Below are 18,431 nucleotides of genomic sequence, written 5' to 3'. Positions count from 1 at the left end.
GTCCGGAAGCATGGTTTCGGTGATCGGTGGTGCTGCAGGGAGTCCTGGAGGTGTGGCTTTAGCAGTCTTTGGCACTGCCAGGGGGTCCAGGGGCGCGGCTGCGATGGTCAGTGGAGCTGCAGGGATGTCTGTGGGTGCGGCTGTAATGGTCAGTGGCGGGTCAGGGAGGTCCGGAGGCGGGGCTTCGCCGGTCAGCGGCGGGTCCGTGAGGTCCGGAGACACAGCTGCGGTGGTCAGCGGTGCTGCAGGGAGGTCCAGGGATATGGCTTCGACGCTCAGTGGTGTCAGGTCCGGGGCCATCCAGGGGGTTCGGAGGTGCAGCTGCGGCGTTCCGCTGTGGCAGGTCCAGTGGATCCGGAAGGAGTCACACAAAATATACAGAACGGTGTGCAAACAAAATAAGGTATATAACATTTTCTTACTTTAATAAACTGATTGACACACATTATGAAACACAGCTACATATTGCATGATCATGAAATGTTAGCATACAGTATAACAAGCTCAATGGACGTTCAGTGACGTACAAACAATCATATCTACAATATTCAGTATAAAGTTTAAATGTTCATCAGGGGATTAAGGTTTTAAAATACATTCAACCACAGGCTGTACTATGTGTATTTTTATAGACATGAGTGTACTTAAATCTTTTTATAGGCATTATGAGCAATGGGTAGAATATTGTGGACATGAGACAGTAATTTTTACATAACTTTTTTACATATTTTCATTCGCCCATTCTTACAAGACAGTTATTTTTGCTGATTAGGTAAAATAGTTGCTTTTAGTAGAAGGCAAACTGGCAAACTGGACAACTGCACCTTCTTTTACATTAATAATAAAAAGTGGCTAAATGTTTAAATCTACAACTCCTTTACATTAATAAAATGTCTTTATACGATGAGCTTTAAAAAGGAAATTAAAAAATGCTTTACAGAATTGTATTGCACTGAGAGGCATTCCAGTGCCAAGGATTAGAACTAATAGGGCACTGACAGGGCACATCAGTGTCCAAATCTAACGCACATGGTGTTTTGAAATGCATTTATTAATATGTACCAAATGAGAACCGTAACTGTGAGGGTGGAATGAAAGCATGTCACAAATTATTTGGTTCAAGAAAGTTAAAATGGTCATAAGTTGTAAGGACTATACTTTAGACTGTTTACTTATAAAATAATGCACGGTCAGTGATCTATTTGACTTGTACAAACTTCAAACCTCCCACTCATGAATTTTGGAATAGAAGGGATTAATTCCACACTCTTTCCACTAATGAAACAGTGATATTCTTATTCAGAAGAGTGGCCATTGGTTACGGGCCTACTAAAGAAGGTGTTCCCATTACTTCTGTGGATGATGTTAATTCCAAATGGTTTGGTGAAATGACCAAAATCACCATTTTTGCACTTATTGCCATGTGTTTTTTGTTTGTTTCTTTGTTTTATTTTTGTTTTAATTTAGTTCCTGTCTCCTCCCCATCATTCCTGTCTTATGTTTGTTTTCGCCAATTCTACTTTTCATAACCTTTTCACCCCTTACATGTACCCTTTGGATTTCAGTAATCTTCATGTAGTCATGATGTTTTTCCTAAGTTTGCTGTGTATTTTGTTCAGCAGGTTTTTTCCCCTTACATCACTTATTGTCATGTATTATCCTGGAGCTTTCATTTTTACTTCGGACTGTTTGTACGACTATGCTTCATGAACTGTCCCAAATGACAGTGATTCTCTAACTCAAGAGTCAAGTGTCAAAAGGCTTTCTATTGTCTGTGACAGCCCAAGTGCCACAAGGCAAATAGCAGGATGCACAGACTCCCTCGACACAGACAGACATCTGTTAGACGAACACGAACGATAAACACAGAGGCACTCACGTAAAACATGCAGGGTGAAAACGAACAACGTCGAACACAGACATAAACACAAGCCCAATGATAAGTATGTATGTATTATGTATTAAATACATACATAGCAAAAAAACAGGTGCAGGCGTGTACCGACAACAGGGGCGTGGTTGCAAACAAGACAGTTGGTGACCTCACACTGCACACGGCGGGCCATACCAAAGGAAGAGTGGGAAGGGGAGCGTTCTGTGACATTGTCATTTCAGCTATATACAAATATACAGTGAAGCTAAATAACATTCATCCAGGACCATGGTGCAACACAAAAGAAGAACACACGTGTAAATAATAAATATGAAATACATACCAGTGATAACATATAGGGTAATACCAACCAGACACCAAACTGGAGGAAGAAGGCTGTTCCATGTTGTGATATTTTAACATACATGCTTATAGCATACAGCAGTCTTGCCTTGCCCTTTTTTTTTCTACTGCGCGTCTCTAATCCTGATATTTTGACCCTCAATTATCTGACCTCTGTTTCCTGCCTCTGGCCCTTTTCTGGATTGTCTTGTATAGTACCCTGCACATGGATCTTCTGTGTTTGAGTCTAATTAGTTACAGTTAAATGGAATGCAGGATTTGTTAAATACTTGTTGTCAGTCTCTGGGATGTGAGGAGTGTAATGGCATGGGGGAAGAAACTCGCTTTAAGGCCCAGAATACTTCTGTACTTCATAACACAGTAGGAGAGAGAAGAGCTGTGTGATGGGGCTGTGGGATCATCCACAAAGCGTGTGTTGTAAATGTCCTTGAGGGAGGGGAGAGACATTCCACGATCTTTTTGGCTGTCCTCACTTTTCTATGTAGGGTTATGCTGTCCAAGAGTGCAAGGATGCTCTCTATTGTCCAAGTTCAACTTGAGCATCAAAATGGGCATGAAAGATGATTTAGGTGACTGTGAATACGCCGTGGATGACGGTGTTAGATGAGCTGGTATGAGTGTTACAGAAACTGCATCTACTGCATTTTTCACACACAACCATCTCTAGGGTTTATAGAAAATGGTCTGAATACGAAAACATATCCAGTGAGTGGCTGTTCTCTGAACAAAAATGCCTTGTTGATATGAGAGGTCAAAGGAGGATGACCAGACTGGTTAGAAAGTTAACAGTAACTCAAATAACCACTAGTTATAACTGAGGTAAGCAGAACATCAAATCTGAATGCACAACACGTCCAACCTTTTGCACTTATTTTGTACTCAACTAGACAAAATTAACTTCTAAATCCCTTGCATTCTTAGTTCAGGGAGATAGCCCCACACAGTGTGTAATTAAGTGTGCTTATTTACTGGCTTTAATTAATAAAAATACAACACAGAGATGTCAGAAAATCAAACTTTTGTGTGTTATGATTTACAGTGAAATCTGATGGATTGCACAAAAGTGACGTTAAATCAAGTTCCTCTTAGCAACCAAACTAAAAGACTTGTCTTGAAACGTTTAAAATGCCTTCCAGTTAAGAAGTATTACTTTCCTTTTGTTTTGTGCACTGGCTTAGTTCAGCGGTTACTTCATCTAATTTCATTGAAGAAATATGATGTTTCCTGTACAGGGATCGAACCTCGGGCGCAGTCCAGTGCTTTTTGTCTACTGGTACCGCTAATTAAATCTTATATCATACATCAGTCAATGCAATTTCAAAATCACCTATTTATAATTCTAATTTACAATTACTAAATATATCTTTTTCAATGTCCATAATTCACAAGGGCCTTAGTCCAGATGAAGCGTTAGAGTTCATTATTGCCCCCTACAGGTTATATCACGAATCTTCGCTAAACAATCAACGTCGATGAATAATGACGTAAAATCAGTCGTACCGGTTCTCACGCAAGTAAACAAGACAATACACGAACATTAAACGGTCAGTAGTTTGGTTATAAAATCGGTGGCATTTGTAGCAGTATATCACAAACCTGTGTACCACGCGTATTTAGTTTTACATTGCTTGTTAAGTTAACAGTAGGTAGTGCCTAGCTAGCTAGCGTTAGTTAAGTGGTTGGCTAGTTTACCTTGCTAGCTAGCCAGCTTCATAGCATAGCTGACAAGAGCGCATTATTTTAATTTCATTAATTATTTTAATTACCGTAAACCACAAGTAAATATGGATAGCTGGACACTTAGCTAGGACGGAGCATTACGGTGCTGGAGAACATCTAATTATGTATCAAGAAAATCGCTAGATAATCAGCTATTGGGTAAATTGATGTGTAGGGTTAGCTAAGCTAGCTAGGTTAGCTAGCAAATAAAGTTAACAGTTTATTTCATGGTTAGATAAATAACTAGCTAGCTGACTAGCTGCGATGTTTAGTTTAGTAGCACACGGTAAATCGTCGTTTTTTCAGTTTAACAGATACGGGGACTGCGTCTTATTTTCCTTTTCTGCTTAGTCGAAGACTGGATTGAGCGGAACGAGGGATTTCTTCACGCTGATCGTGGATATGAAAGGGTCAGAACCTACATAGGTCACCTGTGCAGTACTGAAATAGTATTACTTTGCACTTAGTTAAAGGTTAATCGTTGTTTGCATCCATTTGTCAATTACTAGTGCATTTTATTGTTTGTAACCATTTCTTTTTTCTACAATATTTAATTTTCAGGCAACAGAAAAGTTCAGACCCTGATTGCAATGTTCCTGTAATTGAGGAAGGTATTGTTGCTGATGGTCCTTTTTGTATGTGAATCTCTTTTTTTAAAGTGGTTTTTAAAAAGTCTGATTTTGTGGTTATGTCAGGGGCAGTTGCTACTGCTGAGGACCCATCAGCAATTGCCACTATCCAGTCAGCTGCGACCTTCTCTTCAGAACAGCCAATTAAATACCTCTTCAAGACAGAGGGTGCTGGGGGGCAGGTAGGGGAACTGTACCCTCCCACCGGACAGGTAGGAGAGGAATAGCAGGGATAGGCATGTAAACTTAAAAACCACTGTAGTATTATAGTAACCCAAAATAAGTATGTCTAAAAGGTTGGACTGGATCTGTTTGTTTTACTTTTTTTCCTGACAAGTAATAGATGTTGAAAATATTTTTGTTATACTGATGCTGGTGGTCCTTACTTTTTACAGGTGACATACCGGGTAATTCAGGTTTCAGATGGGCAACTGGACACACAGACAGATGGTACCACAGCTGTCAGTGTAGTGGCTGGGTTTCCTGCTACAACACAGCCTGTTACCCAGGTACATTTTCTATGAAATAAGTTTGTCTGGCATTACGGTATTTATTTTTTATCAGTGTTGCAAGGTTCAGCTAATTCTGGTGTTGGTCCATGTAAATAGGCTGTATTCTCTCAGTCTGAGGGTCTAGAAGGAGATGGCACAGAAACTCATTACACTTATTACCCTGCCACTATTTCGGATGCTGGAGCAGGCACTATGGTCACAGGTGTGCAGACCTCTGATACAATCCTCAGCCAGAGCACACCTGCAGGTAATAAAGAACGCCTTGCTTTTGCACAGAAGTGAAACTGTTTTGACATATTTTCCATAATGACACAGTACTTGCAGTAGATGCAATGACCGTGTGTTGACAAAACAGTGTACCTCAGGTATTCTTCATCTGTGTTTTAGGGCAGTTATATGTGATGATGTCCCCCCAGGAAGTTCTGACGGGAGCAAACCAGAGGTCTATTGCACCTCGCACACAAACTTACAACACGTAATCTTACCTTCTCCTTTAGAATTTTAAACGTTACATTTGTAATAACTATTAATCTCTTGGTAACCATGTTTAGAGACCACCAGCCATTCTAGTTGTATTTGATTTTAGTCTGTGCGTGCATAGTCAAACATAGTGATTATATAGAATAGTGTCCTGCTGTCCCAAAGTACTTCTTTGAGAGGGTCTGTTGTTACGTTTCATACTTAAAGCAAGTCCGAGGCACCGAGGACCTCTAGGGATGAGAAACGGAGAGCACAGCACAATGAAGGTGAGATGTGATGTGAGTTTGGACTAAGAATTTGGCATCTAAGAACTGACTGATTCTTAAAGAAAACATTAATAACTGCAAAAATGTTGTTTTCTCTTTTGTAGTTGAACGAAGGCGCAGGGATAAAATTAACAATTGGATTGTTCAGCTTTCAAAGACCATTCCAGACTGTACTTTGGACTCCACCAAGACAGGGCAGGTGAGTGTCCCTTTGATGGTAGGTTTACTATATACATCAGGAAAGTGTGACACAGGTTTCTCCATTGTGATTTGCCACAGAGTAAAGGAGGGATCCTCTCGAAGGCTTGTGATTACATTCAGGAGCTCCGACAAAGTAATAACCGATTGGCAGAGGAGCTCAACACATTGGAGAGGTTGAGGATGGACAACCAGCTTTTACGACAAGAAGTAAGGCCACTTCTTTTAGTTTGGTTGCTGAAGTATTCGTTCACAAATCACTTCACTAGAAGCACTTTCCATGTACACTCACTGTCCATTTTTTATCTGTCTTTTAGGTGTATTATATAGCTGTGCAGTTATAGACTTTAGCCCATTTGTTGCCATTCACAGTTTGTCAGCCTATCTCTACTTTGTTCATTACTGGTCAGTTTCTGATCACAGGATCACCGCTGGCTGGATGTTAATTGGAAGATGGACCACATCAGCAAAGCACACTGCTACGGTAGTGACAAAGTGAAGCTGATTTAGTACTGGGGCGGACAGGAATAACTCACTCATGTACCACATTAGCACAGCAGTAACACTGGCATGGTAGGGACACAGTGGTGCTGGTTTAGTAGTGTGGGACAGGAAAATCACCTACCATATTATAGTAATACTGCCATGGTAGCAACACACTGGCACTGGTTTATTAGATATACATATTATCAACTTTGTAATGCTATTTTGTTGAAACATTGTTCAATATGCTTATGTTTAAATAATTTGCTGATTTTAGCACCTAACTGTAGCCTAAAATGACAGTTTTTTGGTCACCATCAATTTAAAGTGAGTAGTGGTTTCCAGGAGTGTTTCATCTCAGCAAATGTCTTTTTTTCTTATGTTAAACCTATAAGGGGATGTGGTTACAGTTAGATTCTCATGCCATTTAGGCTCCTGTGTAGGGGCCCATTTGGGGGTCCTTGTTAGGGACCTACATAGGAGTCCATTTTAGTGCTGTGTAGGATACATGTCATGAGTTGCTATGAATGTATCAGCCAGAGCTTAGTTTCTTAGTTTTTACACATCACTCTCATTGTGATCTGGCACCAAAAAGCCAACATTGGCCCTGATCAGACCATTAATGAAGAGTAATAAAATGGTTAACACAAGTTGTGCATGGCAACCTGGGGACTATAATCTATAACTGTAAAGCTACAACGAGGGTTTTTTTTTTTGTTGTTTTTTTTAAATAAATATTTCTAATAAAGTGGGTTCATGATGGACATAGTGTACATATCACACCTAAATATTAGTTTGCCATAAGACAACTATTTCAAATGTACTCTTCATATACCAGGTCCATCAGTGGCTGTTAACAGCTGTTAATGTATGTGTATAGGAAAATTATTATTTACACATGGGAATTGCCTGGATATTTCCACAACATGTGCTTAACACAGCAGACTAAAGCCCTATGTATGCTGGCTGACCAAAGATGCGTAATGCAGCAGTTAGTCGAGAGGCATAAAAGACTGCAGGAGTAGAACTTTCTAAATTGAAGAGCATTCAGCTGATCTTTTTAAATGCCTTTATTATTTGCTCCAGGTGGAAGACTGGAAATCCAAGAATCAGATTTTAAGGAGTCAACTTAGGCAGCACGGTATCGTTGCAGCTGCGTCTGGGGAACCCCAGTGAAGAGTGGGGGAGATGTCACTGGCTTTGTTCCGCTGTAGGCGGTCCATGAATTTTAGGACCATGGCACGGAAATTCAGAATCCAAATCAGAAGTGTTTTTTTTGGCATAAGACCTTAATCAACATCCAGCTGGTTTTGAGGCTGCAGTGGCAATCATGGACAATGCTTAATGCAGGACTTATAGGTCATACTAATGAGGTTCCTTTTAATGCAGGACGTGTAGTTTATACTAATGAGACTCCTCTTACTGGACCTTGCATTATTATGTATATATTTGTTTTGTACACACATTTTTCACAATATCTAATTATGCATTTGCTTTTATATGTTGGTAAAATCTGCAAAAATTGAGCATGAAAGACTTCATTTGTTTTATACATGTCTAACCTTTGTGAGGACAGTCATCATTTTTGCATGTCATTTTTATTGTGGCTGCTAAGGGTTTATGACGACTACTTTTTTCTGGTCATGTGCAGAAACATTCTGCATTATGCATAATGCCATTCAGTATGTATATGCATCTGAAATAAATATATTTCTTTTGTCTGTAACAGTCAACCATTAAATATTTGTCTCTGAGTTTTTGTATCTTTACTACAAGACACCTTTTATTACTGTATATTCCAGAATCCTACCACTGACAAGAGAAAGAAATCTAATCTTGAAGAGAACACTTTCTAAGAGAAATCTAACCTTTCAGGGGAGTAAGGTATTCTATAAATGAAAATGTTTCAATAAAAGCAACATGCATGTCAATTACTGGCACTCAAAGAAATGTGAATTTCTTAGTAGGCACAATATGTGCAACTATCTCTTAGATATTATATCTAACAGTATCTGGCTTGCATGATAGTTTGTATCTAAGATACAGGTTCATCTTGGGGAAGATGAGAGAATACACTAATAAAATCGGATAGAAATGCTTGTAGATATCTGTCAGCTTGGGGAAGGTCAGAGACACAAATACATTTACAACGACTGGTGTAGCAAAGATTTAATTTTAATTCATATTTATTTATTTTTTCCTCAGCCAGGTGGAGCAATTGAGAACCACCTTCCTACACAGAGCAAAAACAAATTTCAGGGCATAAGCATATATTTCACAGTCTTTCCTATCAACTTTACAAAGCTGTTAAAAGATAACATTTTTAAAAGTTTAAAAGCATCTAAATTTTGAGTAAGTCTTTCCTATTTCAGACTAGCTCTAGTGAGAAATCTTTTGCAACATGATATTCAGTAAAAGGTAACATTATTCATATTAAGTGACATTTTGTAACATTGTTCATTGCTGTAAGTGCACCAAGAAAGATTTTGGAGTGAGACAGCACTACAGTACAAATACCATTTAAAAGGTAGTCCCTGAGAGAGGCCTCATAACTAGTCTTCATATTATTCACACGTTTATTATCATACATTTAAGAAACAAAACTTGTGAACCTCACAAACTTGTCATTTTGGTTTAAATAGAAGTGCATTTCAGGGAATAACATACTGCATCCAGTAGAGGGCAGTATCAGAACTGAGCTACCATTGGATCTTTTTTAGGGAGATTGATGTGGCTGGGCATTGTTGTTGTGTTATGCCTCCTACTCCCATATGCCTTTCCCATACTGTTCCAACTCCAGGTTTGGTGGGTCTGTTCTTATGCTGTTGCACAGTCACTGAGAATACACTTTGGATGGTTCATGGGAGAATTTCTTGTTTATTCTCCTGGCTTCTACTTTTCGTGTGCATCTCTTCAGACGGGCAGCCAGAGCTGTTAATATTTGTTTGGCAGTCTCCAAGGCCTCAGGTATGGACAGATTGTTGTACTTCTCAGGTCCCTTCAGGGGCCTTATAGTGTCTTTCTGCATTTCTAATAGCTAGCTGATTTCACTCCATGTGGCTTTTATCTTGGCCCCCAACCACCTTCTCCATGGAGGATGCTGCTCCTTGATGGTGAACCTCTTCTAGCCAAGCATCTCAAGTATCACTGTTGCTGTGGCATATATCAGATTGTTGGTTTCAGTGAAGGTCACAGTAGGGATTGTCTTTAGCGCTGCATTCACATACTCCACTTGGTCTTGGTAGTCTGTCCATCTTAGCCATGATTTTCAATCTCAGGTCAGCAGCTCTTGTAATGAGCTTGGTGCATGGACTCATTGGGTCTTGGTTCCCAAGTTCAGGGTGTGGGGATGATCACACAAAATGAATGTTGATACTATTCTTTCCACTTCTGTGTGTCTATTACTCAGCATACGTTGAGATGCTGTAATAAATTGATTTATGTTGCAGACCTTTTGCAGAGCTAAAGTTGTCTCCTCAAAAAAAAAAAAAAAAGCAATGAACATGTACACAAAAAGGAGAGAAGTAGTGCACAATTTCTTCTAGATCATGTTACCATGTATTACATTGCTACTGGTGTTGTCAAATGTTCTGCTTTAGAGTTTCTTTCCTAACTGAATGCCAGGTACGCTTAAGTTGATTTAAGAGAGAATTTCAGTGTAAAGACAAACACAATATCTATAACATAGCAAATGGAGTCGTTTCAATGACAGTCTTCAGTTGTGGGCCATAATGAATTAAACACCATGTAAAATACGTTTTATGGCTATTTATTGCTAGCCTTTTCCATGTGGCAGGTCACATTCTGCACATGTTTGTTCTAGCCTGCCACATTACACATGGAGGCACAAACTGCAGCATCTAAGCGTAACAGGGAAAGCCCACTCCCATCTAAACATAAGAGGGAATGTACAATCCCATGCAAACGTATGAGCATGCTCTAATCTCAAAGCTCAAGCACAGACTTACCTACTGGTATCCCAGCAGTTGACCCACTAAACCTTAACTTTCAACTTATGCACTAAACTAATAGTGGCATGTCCTCTTTATATCCCTACCTTTTCCTCAGGAACAATGATGGATGATTTAACACACACACAGCTGCAAACAAAAGTTTGTTTTTAAAAATATTAGCTGCTGTATGATTTATTCAAATTGGTTGCTCTCTGTGAAATAGTGTCACATCAATGCATATCCTGGCAAGAAGCCTACATACAATCTGATTGTAACGATACCTTTGAGGTGTCATTGTAGTCATGGCCAAAAATTAAAACGGACAAATGTTTATTTTCATAAAGTTTACTGCTTCCATTTTGTTTAATCCTTTTGTCAGATGTTTATATGGTATAGTGAAGTACAGTTCTAAGCATTTCATGAGTAACTTTGACGAATATATCCATTTTAAGCAAAGACTTAATATGTAAAATGTTGACCCTTCTGCAGTTCACCTTGGCATGGTAGATATCAGCTCCTGGGCAAATTCTTGCCTAATCAGTGCTGGGAATTGATTACAGTTTCTGTGTTTGTCCTCAGGTTCTCAATAGGATTGAAAGCTGGTGAGGTAACCAAAATTTCAATGTTTTGCTCACTTGAGCCGCTTGGTTATCACTGTCGCCTTGTGATATGGTGCGCACTCGTACATGAAAAAGCATTGTTCGATAACGATGATCCCACCACCAACTACAAAATCACCAATCTTACCCAATAACTGACAAAAATGAGCAACCAAACACAGGGCTTAAATAACCAAGACAATCAAGCACTAACCAGACACAGGTGAACATATGAACAGGGAAAACCAAAGCAAGGACAGCAGATGCGACAGGGAAACCATGGAAACATGGACGCCAGGAGGGTGGCCAATCGTGACACTTACAAGCAACGATGTGATTGCCTGTGAAGCCCTTTTGATGCAACTGGATACGATGCAATGATGACCGCATGTGTTTCCTTGGAGGTAACTATGGTTAACAGAAGAAAATGTTAAGCACCACCACCCTTTTAAAGCAACCAGTCTGCTCTTCTACTCAGTATGACGGAGTGATATCAGCTGCCTTGTCCTTATTAACACTGAGCTAACGAGAAGATCACTGAAATTATGTTATCAGGCAAATTTTGTGGCAGGACTAAAATGCAGTAATTTTTGTGATTAAGTTCATTTTCATGGCAAGGAATGATTTTGCAATTAATTGCAATTCATCTGATCATTCTTCACAATCTAGAGTTAATGCAAATTGCCGCCATAAAAACTGAAGCAGCAAACCAAAATGTGAAAACCAAAATTTGTCTAGTCTCAAAACCTTTGGCCACGGCTGAACAGTTTTTGGCTGTTCTGTGCATACTACTGCATATGCAATCATACGCATCCTAACAATGACTGTAACGTGAGCATATCAGAAATTCGTGGTTTAAATATTTAGCTTTCTGACACCTTCTCTCTCTCTCTCTCTGTGTCTCTCCCTCTCTCTCTGTCTCTCTCTCTCTCTCTCTCTGTGTCTCTCTCTGTCTCTCTCTCTGTCTCTCTCTCTCTTGCTCTCTCTCTCTCACACACACACACACACCCACACACACACTCACACACACACACACACATACATACACACACACACACACACACACACACACACACAAATGACTACACTGTAATTATTCTTAGGCCTGTACCTAACAAGAGGCAGCACACACAGGTAGAAAGAGTTAACAAATATTTAATAATTTACACACAACTGATAAATCAGTATGAGTTAAGCATCTTTGTGGTACCTTTGTGAATTTTTTTATTATTAGTTTTATTTCATGTGGTCCTACAATGCAATAATTCTCTCACATACACTCACATATTTTCCAGTAAGGCTAAAAGTTAAATGATTCTTCCTGATGTTTTAAGAAATCCCTTCTTTGCTGGTAACGCCTGAATCAGTGGAGTCTGTCTCGGAATGAGCTGCTCCCATTTCCTGCATGATACTGATAGTGCTGCTTTCTTCACTGCAGCTCCAGGGATTTGCTGCAGCTGAGCCAATTGAATGCATCAGCAAAATGCTGTCTCACACCTAGATCTTGGTGCTTCTCAAAGCACCACATCAGATCAATCTGGTACTTCCAACACATTGGAGTGAACAAAGAATATGGAGAGCAGTTCTGCATTCAGCAAGCCCCCAACATTATATCAGTTGTTTTTCCGTTTATTTGTTTTTTTGTAGGACACCTGTTTGATTCCCAAGTTGATCATGCAATACCTTTTAAATGTGCAATTTGGCAGAGTGGTTAGAATAGTTGCAACATTTTTGATATACAGATAATTTAAGGTGGTAGTAAGACAGCTCACTGTCAGACAGTTAAGATGATGATGATAATAATAATAATAATAATAATAATAATGATAAGTATTGTTTATATACGAGTTTTTCATAAAGGTAAATTAGATAAAGATTAAATACAAGAGCAAAAAATAAAGTGCCATTCATCATTAAATACAGGCTACTTGTCATGTGGTATGGCCCACCGTGTACCCTGGAAGTCACCTTGTATTGTTTGTAACCACGCCCTGATATGGCACACACCTGCACCTGGTTTAATGTGTGTACTAACCAACCTGTTGGTGTGTGCCTCTGTGTTGGTCATGGTTTGGGTTGCTACTCATACGTGTACTTCCATTAACCGTATATGTTCGTGTTCATGCCAGTGTTACATGTATTCATTTTCACTGTTTATGTTGTGTGAGTACTATGCGTTATGTGTCAATAAACGTCTGTCGAGGGAGTCTGTGCGTCCTGCTCTGCGCTCTGTGGCCCTCGGGTCGTCACACTACTTAAAAGTGTATTGGGACATTGGAACAGAGGTTTTTACCCTCCTCCTAAATATCAATAGTACTCAGGTCATTAGGACATGAATTTCAAGCTTGGGCCATAGCATGGAAAGGGTAGCCCGTATGTCCAGCATATAACCAGTGTATTTCTTCTGGTAGAGCTTAAGCAACAATTAAGAAACAATTCACTGTAGTACAGTGGACTGAGACCATGAAGGTTCTTCAAATAAATTCTGTAAGTTGAAATATGATCGCTCACTCAAATGTGTGTCAGATTTCTCACTGCAGCATTTTGCACTCTACAAGCTTGAGAGAGAGCTTCTGATAAAGCAGAAAATTAACAGTGATTGAGACTAGATGGTGTCATGAGCTTTTCATTGACAGTTGTTAAGAGGCTGCTGCTGACCATGGGTATATTTCTCCAGTGACAATGGTGTTCTTGATGCAGCTAACAGGTGGCGCTTTGATTTAAATTAATTTTATTTATATGGGGTTTTTAACAATAGGCATTGTCTCAAAGCAGCTTTACAGGAACCAGTTTTATACCCTTAATTAGCAAGTCCAGCGCAACTGTGGTAAACGGAACTCCCTTGGGTGAAGAAACCTTGGGAGGAGCAGAGTCAAAAGTGCAACCCATCCTCATTTCGGTGATAATGAATAGCTGCACTCAAACAAATGAGAATAGTAATAAATGGAAACAGATGCTGCAGAGGATCAGAATCTGGCCAGATGTTTGCAGTTAAAAGTGAATGAGATGGTTTTATTCACAGATGAGATTTTCAAAACCATAGTCACATGGCACAGGTCACTAACAGGAAACAAGACAAATGATACATGTGGGGAAAGAAAAAACATAGTTGGAAAACCAGTCCAGGTCAGTCAATATGTACTGCCAAGTGTGACAAAGGGCAAAGTAGACTGGGTAGGGGCATGAACCTTCCTGCCAGTAAAGCTTTTGGTGGGTTTGAGCTGACAGTACATGATGCAACAGATCTATGGACATATGACATATTCTCACACTAATATCTACCAGCTAAAAGCTCCTGGGCCAAGATTTGCCAGAATGGCCTGAATTAAGGGATGTGTGTACCCAAGTGATCAGATGATCTCCAAGGCTACAAACATGTATTTCTTACCTGGAAGGCACTGTGAATGACTAGAGAACCTCTCCACTTCCAGACCAGTCACCTACAACCACTAGACAGTTAGGTGAGGGAATATTTCACTGGAAGTACTGGAAGTTGTTTTAGGAGTAATATCATCTATTATCTCTATAGCACATTTATAGGGCTAGTGCAGTAGAAGTTTAGTAGCATTTATTTTGCTAAAGACCTCTTTAAGATCTTTTTAGGACCCTGTCTAGGCTGGGAGGCCGTAATAGGATTTGAGTGTGCCCGTGGTAATAATAAATAATAAAATGCAAACCAGACAAACAGGTTGACAGCAAAGGTCAAGTGTATTTACAAGTTTTGGTGTGCACATGCAAGAAACTGGTTCAATAGCATCAGGAGTGGCCGAGGACAACATAACAAACAAAACCACACTAGAAACAAAGACAACTGATTAATCTAACAGTGCTATAACAGAAATAAATCCACACCCAAACAAAATGGCCACCACACCACCAGTGGGAAACTACTATATACAGGACAATATATACAAGATACAAGAGATGTATTCATCAAATGTATTTATATAGCACTTTTTACAGTTGATGTCACAAAGCAGCTTTACTAATGTCCGAGTCCAAGCCCCCAGTGAGCAAGCTAAGCGCAACAGGGGCAAGGAAAAATTCCTAGAGCATAAGGAGTAAACCTTGAGAGGAACCAAGACTCAAAGAGGGTGGGAGGGGGCATCCTCCTCAGACCCCACAATAGTAACAATATAGACAATAAGGAGCAGAATAAGTAGCGAAAGAGAAAAATAAATAAATAAAAAATGTGGAAAAATAAGCAATGAATGTCTGGTCCAGTTTCTAGAAGCCCTAGCCTGGTGCCAATGGTGTGCAGGTGTCTGAAACCCATCTCACACGAGAACAACACAAAGGCAAGGGAGAAGTAGTTGGCTGGGGTGGAGGTGTGGTGGGCTACAGTAGGGGGGCATCAGGGGGTTTTGGGGGTGGTGACAGCATCATATTATCCCAGTATACCAGAACTCTCCATGCCCACGGACCCCCAGATCTACACCTTTACCTAAGATGGGAAGTACTTAATAAAATGCCTGACTATACAGATTCACAAGTTTTCAGCCTAGCCTTAAATATTGAGACTGTGTCTGAGTCTCAAACATTTATAGGAAGGTTATTCCATAGTGTGGGAGCTTTATAGGAAGAGGCTCTGCCCCTTGCGGTAGATTTTCTTATTCTTGGTACTAGCCTGCACCTATTGATCTAAGCATATGTGGTGGGTCGTAATGCACTAGGAGTTCTCTAAGGTACTGCGGGGCAAGACCATTCAGTGCTTTGTATGTCATTAGAAGCATTTTATACTCCATATGAAATTTTACTTGGCACCAATGTAGAGTAGCTAAGATAGGAGTGATGTGACCAAATTTTCTAGTTCTAGTAAGAACTCTGGATGCTGTATTTAGAACTAGCTGGAGCTTGTTATGCACTTATTGGTACAGCCAGATAGTAAGGCATTACAGTAGTCCAATCTTGAAGTGATAAATGCATGGACTAGCTTTTCTGCATCATGTGAGGAGAGTATATTCCTATTCTTTGTAATGTAATAAATGCATTTGAAATATTCCACAAATAGATGGGTCTGCGTTTGACGCGTTTGTCCAGACATCAAGAGGACGTTCCTTCCACCATCTGGGTTCCAGGACGGAGAATAGTCTCGATGCTTGTCTTCCATGAGGTTTGAAGCATGGTGTTTCAAGCTGAGCCATACTTGAAGTTTGGATTGGTCTTGGGCATCCAAAGTAGCACACCACAGTAGCACACCAGACTCAAACCACAGTCTCATAACACAGTCTCATACACCAGTTTCAAATCACAGTCTCACACCACAGTGTCACACCAGCATCTAGGGAGGCAGCAGGGTCATACAAACGCCTCAGCAGAGAGAAATAAAGTGTTAAATATGCAGGGTATGCTAGTCCCCACATGATTGATATAGATATTATATTGCCAGCAAGGTTTTAGACGTGAAACACATATTACCGAAATAAGTATTATTGATAAACATGGGTCAAGGTCTATATTCCTTACAGAAGTTTAATGGTTTTTAATAAGCATTTTGGTTTGCTTCATTGTATTAAATTTTTGAACTCATTCATGTGGATTGTTGACATGTATAACATGTGGACCTTAAATCCTTTTTTCATCTGTTGTTTCACATCATGTGCTCTGAGATCATGAGGATTGAGAACAGCCTACTTTTGCCTTATGATTGAATGTAGAATTTACTTTTGAGCTCTGTATCAAGCATATTGCAAGTATGCAAATGCTTTTAGAATGGATATGTTATGTGCCTGTCAAGTTAAGAGCATGCTTGTACTTGTACTTGTAGAAACACATGGTGTGACTGCAGAACACACTGAATTCAGTGAGGTCTGCTGCAACCATCATAGCAAGAGGAAAATGTCTTCTCCCTGCTGGCATGGCTGCTTACAACACAGAAGGGATTCATTCATTCTTTCAGATGGAAGCTCTTCTCTTCCCTCTAGAACACAGTGTTGACTGAGCATGTTCTTACTGCTATGATGAGATAGAAAGATAATGTATAGCCCTGGATGAACCCACAGAACTCAACTTTAATTTAATTTTGTCACATGTCAGTTCAGACTGTAACATAAAGGGATAAGGCCACCAGGGTGGGTTTACATGAAGCAGCCTGCAATCTGTGCATATTTGGGAATGAACATAATCAAAGATCAGGGTAAACCCACTTCTGACCAAGGCATTGCAAGCCTAAAGGCGGAGAAGAAAATCTGTTAGTTTTATGGCAAGGTGCATCCTTTAACAAGAGTGGTCAAATACTGTATGTCTATAGTTTTATGCCAAATTCACCAATTCACCCTTGGTTAAATGTAACTTATCAATATTCAACAATGATTTATTATTTTTGCATGCTGAATACAAATACGTGTTTTCAGAATTTCTCTGTGTCCCATAGTCTTCTGTTCCAGTATACTCATTATGTATAATATGTCATTATGTATAGTATGAAAGAGTGGATTCCTTCTATGTTGTTAGACTACTGCTGCACAACAAAGAGAGCTATTCCTGGGGCCAAATATAGGCATAAATTATGCATTGTACATATTAGATGTATGTCTGTACAAAGTGCAGTTTCATTCATGAATATGTAATATATAATTAATCTAAAATGTAATTGCCCTTAATTTAATTGTCAATTTAAGAACCACACATGATAGAACAATTCTAAAAACAGATACACATTCAGCATAAAAGTACTATAAAGGTCCACTTATTTTAGTTTGGGAAGCAAAAACATCTGTGCCATTCACCAGCTCAGCACCAAGCTCTGAGATGTTTGATAAGGTGCTATTCCAGGTCCACTTGAAAGGACTTTGGCCTAATCAGCGGCTTACTGCTTTTCTCTTGCCTTTCCCAGCTCTACATTTTGAGTCGGGGCTGTGTATATACAAGGGCACTTGTACCTCATCCCTTATCTGAGAACGTTGGGACTACGCCTGTCATGACAAGTGCTATTATGTGACAGGACTCACAAAGTCGCTCATATATAAGGGAAAACGGTTTGTAGGTAAAATCTCTGTGTCACAGTAGGCTGGCCATCCAGTAGGAGAGACACGCCCACTCTTACACACGCACTCAACACCTGCCCCGGTCCCAATCACCAACATATTAGCATTTCACACCTATTCTCTCTTACTATTTAAGCCCACAGGTTTTTGTGTCAATGCTGCGCATGGCCAGTCCAACCAAGGTATCGTTGGATCCTCATCCAGTGCAATTCTCTTTTCTTTCTGCTGCCTTGCAGCTTGTTCATTTTAATTTGCGAGTCATGGAAAACAAGGACGTTTGATTTATCGTCGCCTCTCGTTCCCTCTGTACCGCCAATGTCGCACTCTGAAGGGAGCTCAGAAAATGCGATTAGTGTTTTAACGTATTGGA

The 18,431-nt window shown here is 39.8% G+C and overlaps 1 protein-coding gene across 11 annotated transcripts; it reads left to right on the top strand.

Annotated features, from left to right (window-relative positions):
• Positions 1 to 3,674: 3,674 nt before the first annotated feature.
• On the top strand, positions 3,675 to 8,277 carry usf1 (upstream transcription factor 1). 11 transcript variants are annotated; one of them, XM_081700507.1, is made up of 12 exons: positions 3,675 to 3,780; positions 4,307 to 4,365; positions 4,517 to 4,566; positions 4,651 to 4,766; positions 4,980 to 5,093; positions 5,193 to 5,343; positions 5,484 to 5,571; positions 5,784 to 5,842; positions 5,947 to 6,041; positions 6,122 to 6,250; positions 6,464 to 6,524; positions 7,610 to 8,277. In XM_081700507.1, the coding sequence occupies exons 2-12, from the start codon at positions 4,358 to 4,360 to the stop codon at positions 7,654 to 7,656; spliced, it is 918 nt and encodes a 305-aa protein (XP_081556633.1). In that variant the 5' UTR covers positions 3,675 to 3,780; positions 4,307 to 4,357; the 3' UTR covers positions 7,657 to 8,277. The 11 variants fall into 11 exon arrangements, with proteins under 11 accessions (XP_081556633.1, XP_026869216.1, XP_081556637.1 ...); XM_027013415.2 differs by having other exon boundaries at positions 3,676 to 3,780; positions 4,651 to 4,796; XM_081700511.1 differs by having other exon boundaries at positions 3,676 to 3,780; positions 4,651 to 4,796; positions 6,451 to 6,524.
• Positions 8,278 to 18,431: the final 10,154 nt, after the last annotated feature.

The sequence above is a fragment of the Electrophorus electricus genome, chromosome 17 (assembly GCF_041902795.1).
Source record: "Electrophorus electricus isolate QZ-2024a chromosome 17, ASM4190279v1, whole genome shotgun sequence".
Taxonomy (NCBI): Eukaryota; Metazoa; Chordata; class Actinopteri; order Gymnotiformes; family Gymnotidae; genus Electrophorus; species Electrophorus electricus.
This window is presented reverse-complemented; position numbering and strand designations above follow the sequence as displayed.

Coding starts and splice junctions, on each gene's coding strand:
- usf1 (XM_027013415.2), top strand. Junction 6,042..6,121: donor ACTCCACCAAGACAGGGCAG/GTGAGTGTCCCT, acceptor GATTTGCCACAG/AGTAAAGGAGGGATCCTCTC. Junction 6,525..7,609: donor CAGCAAAGCACACTGCTACG/GTAGTGACAAAG, acceptor TATTTGCTCCAG/GTGGAAGACTGGAAATCCAA.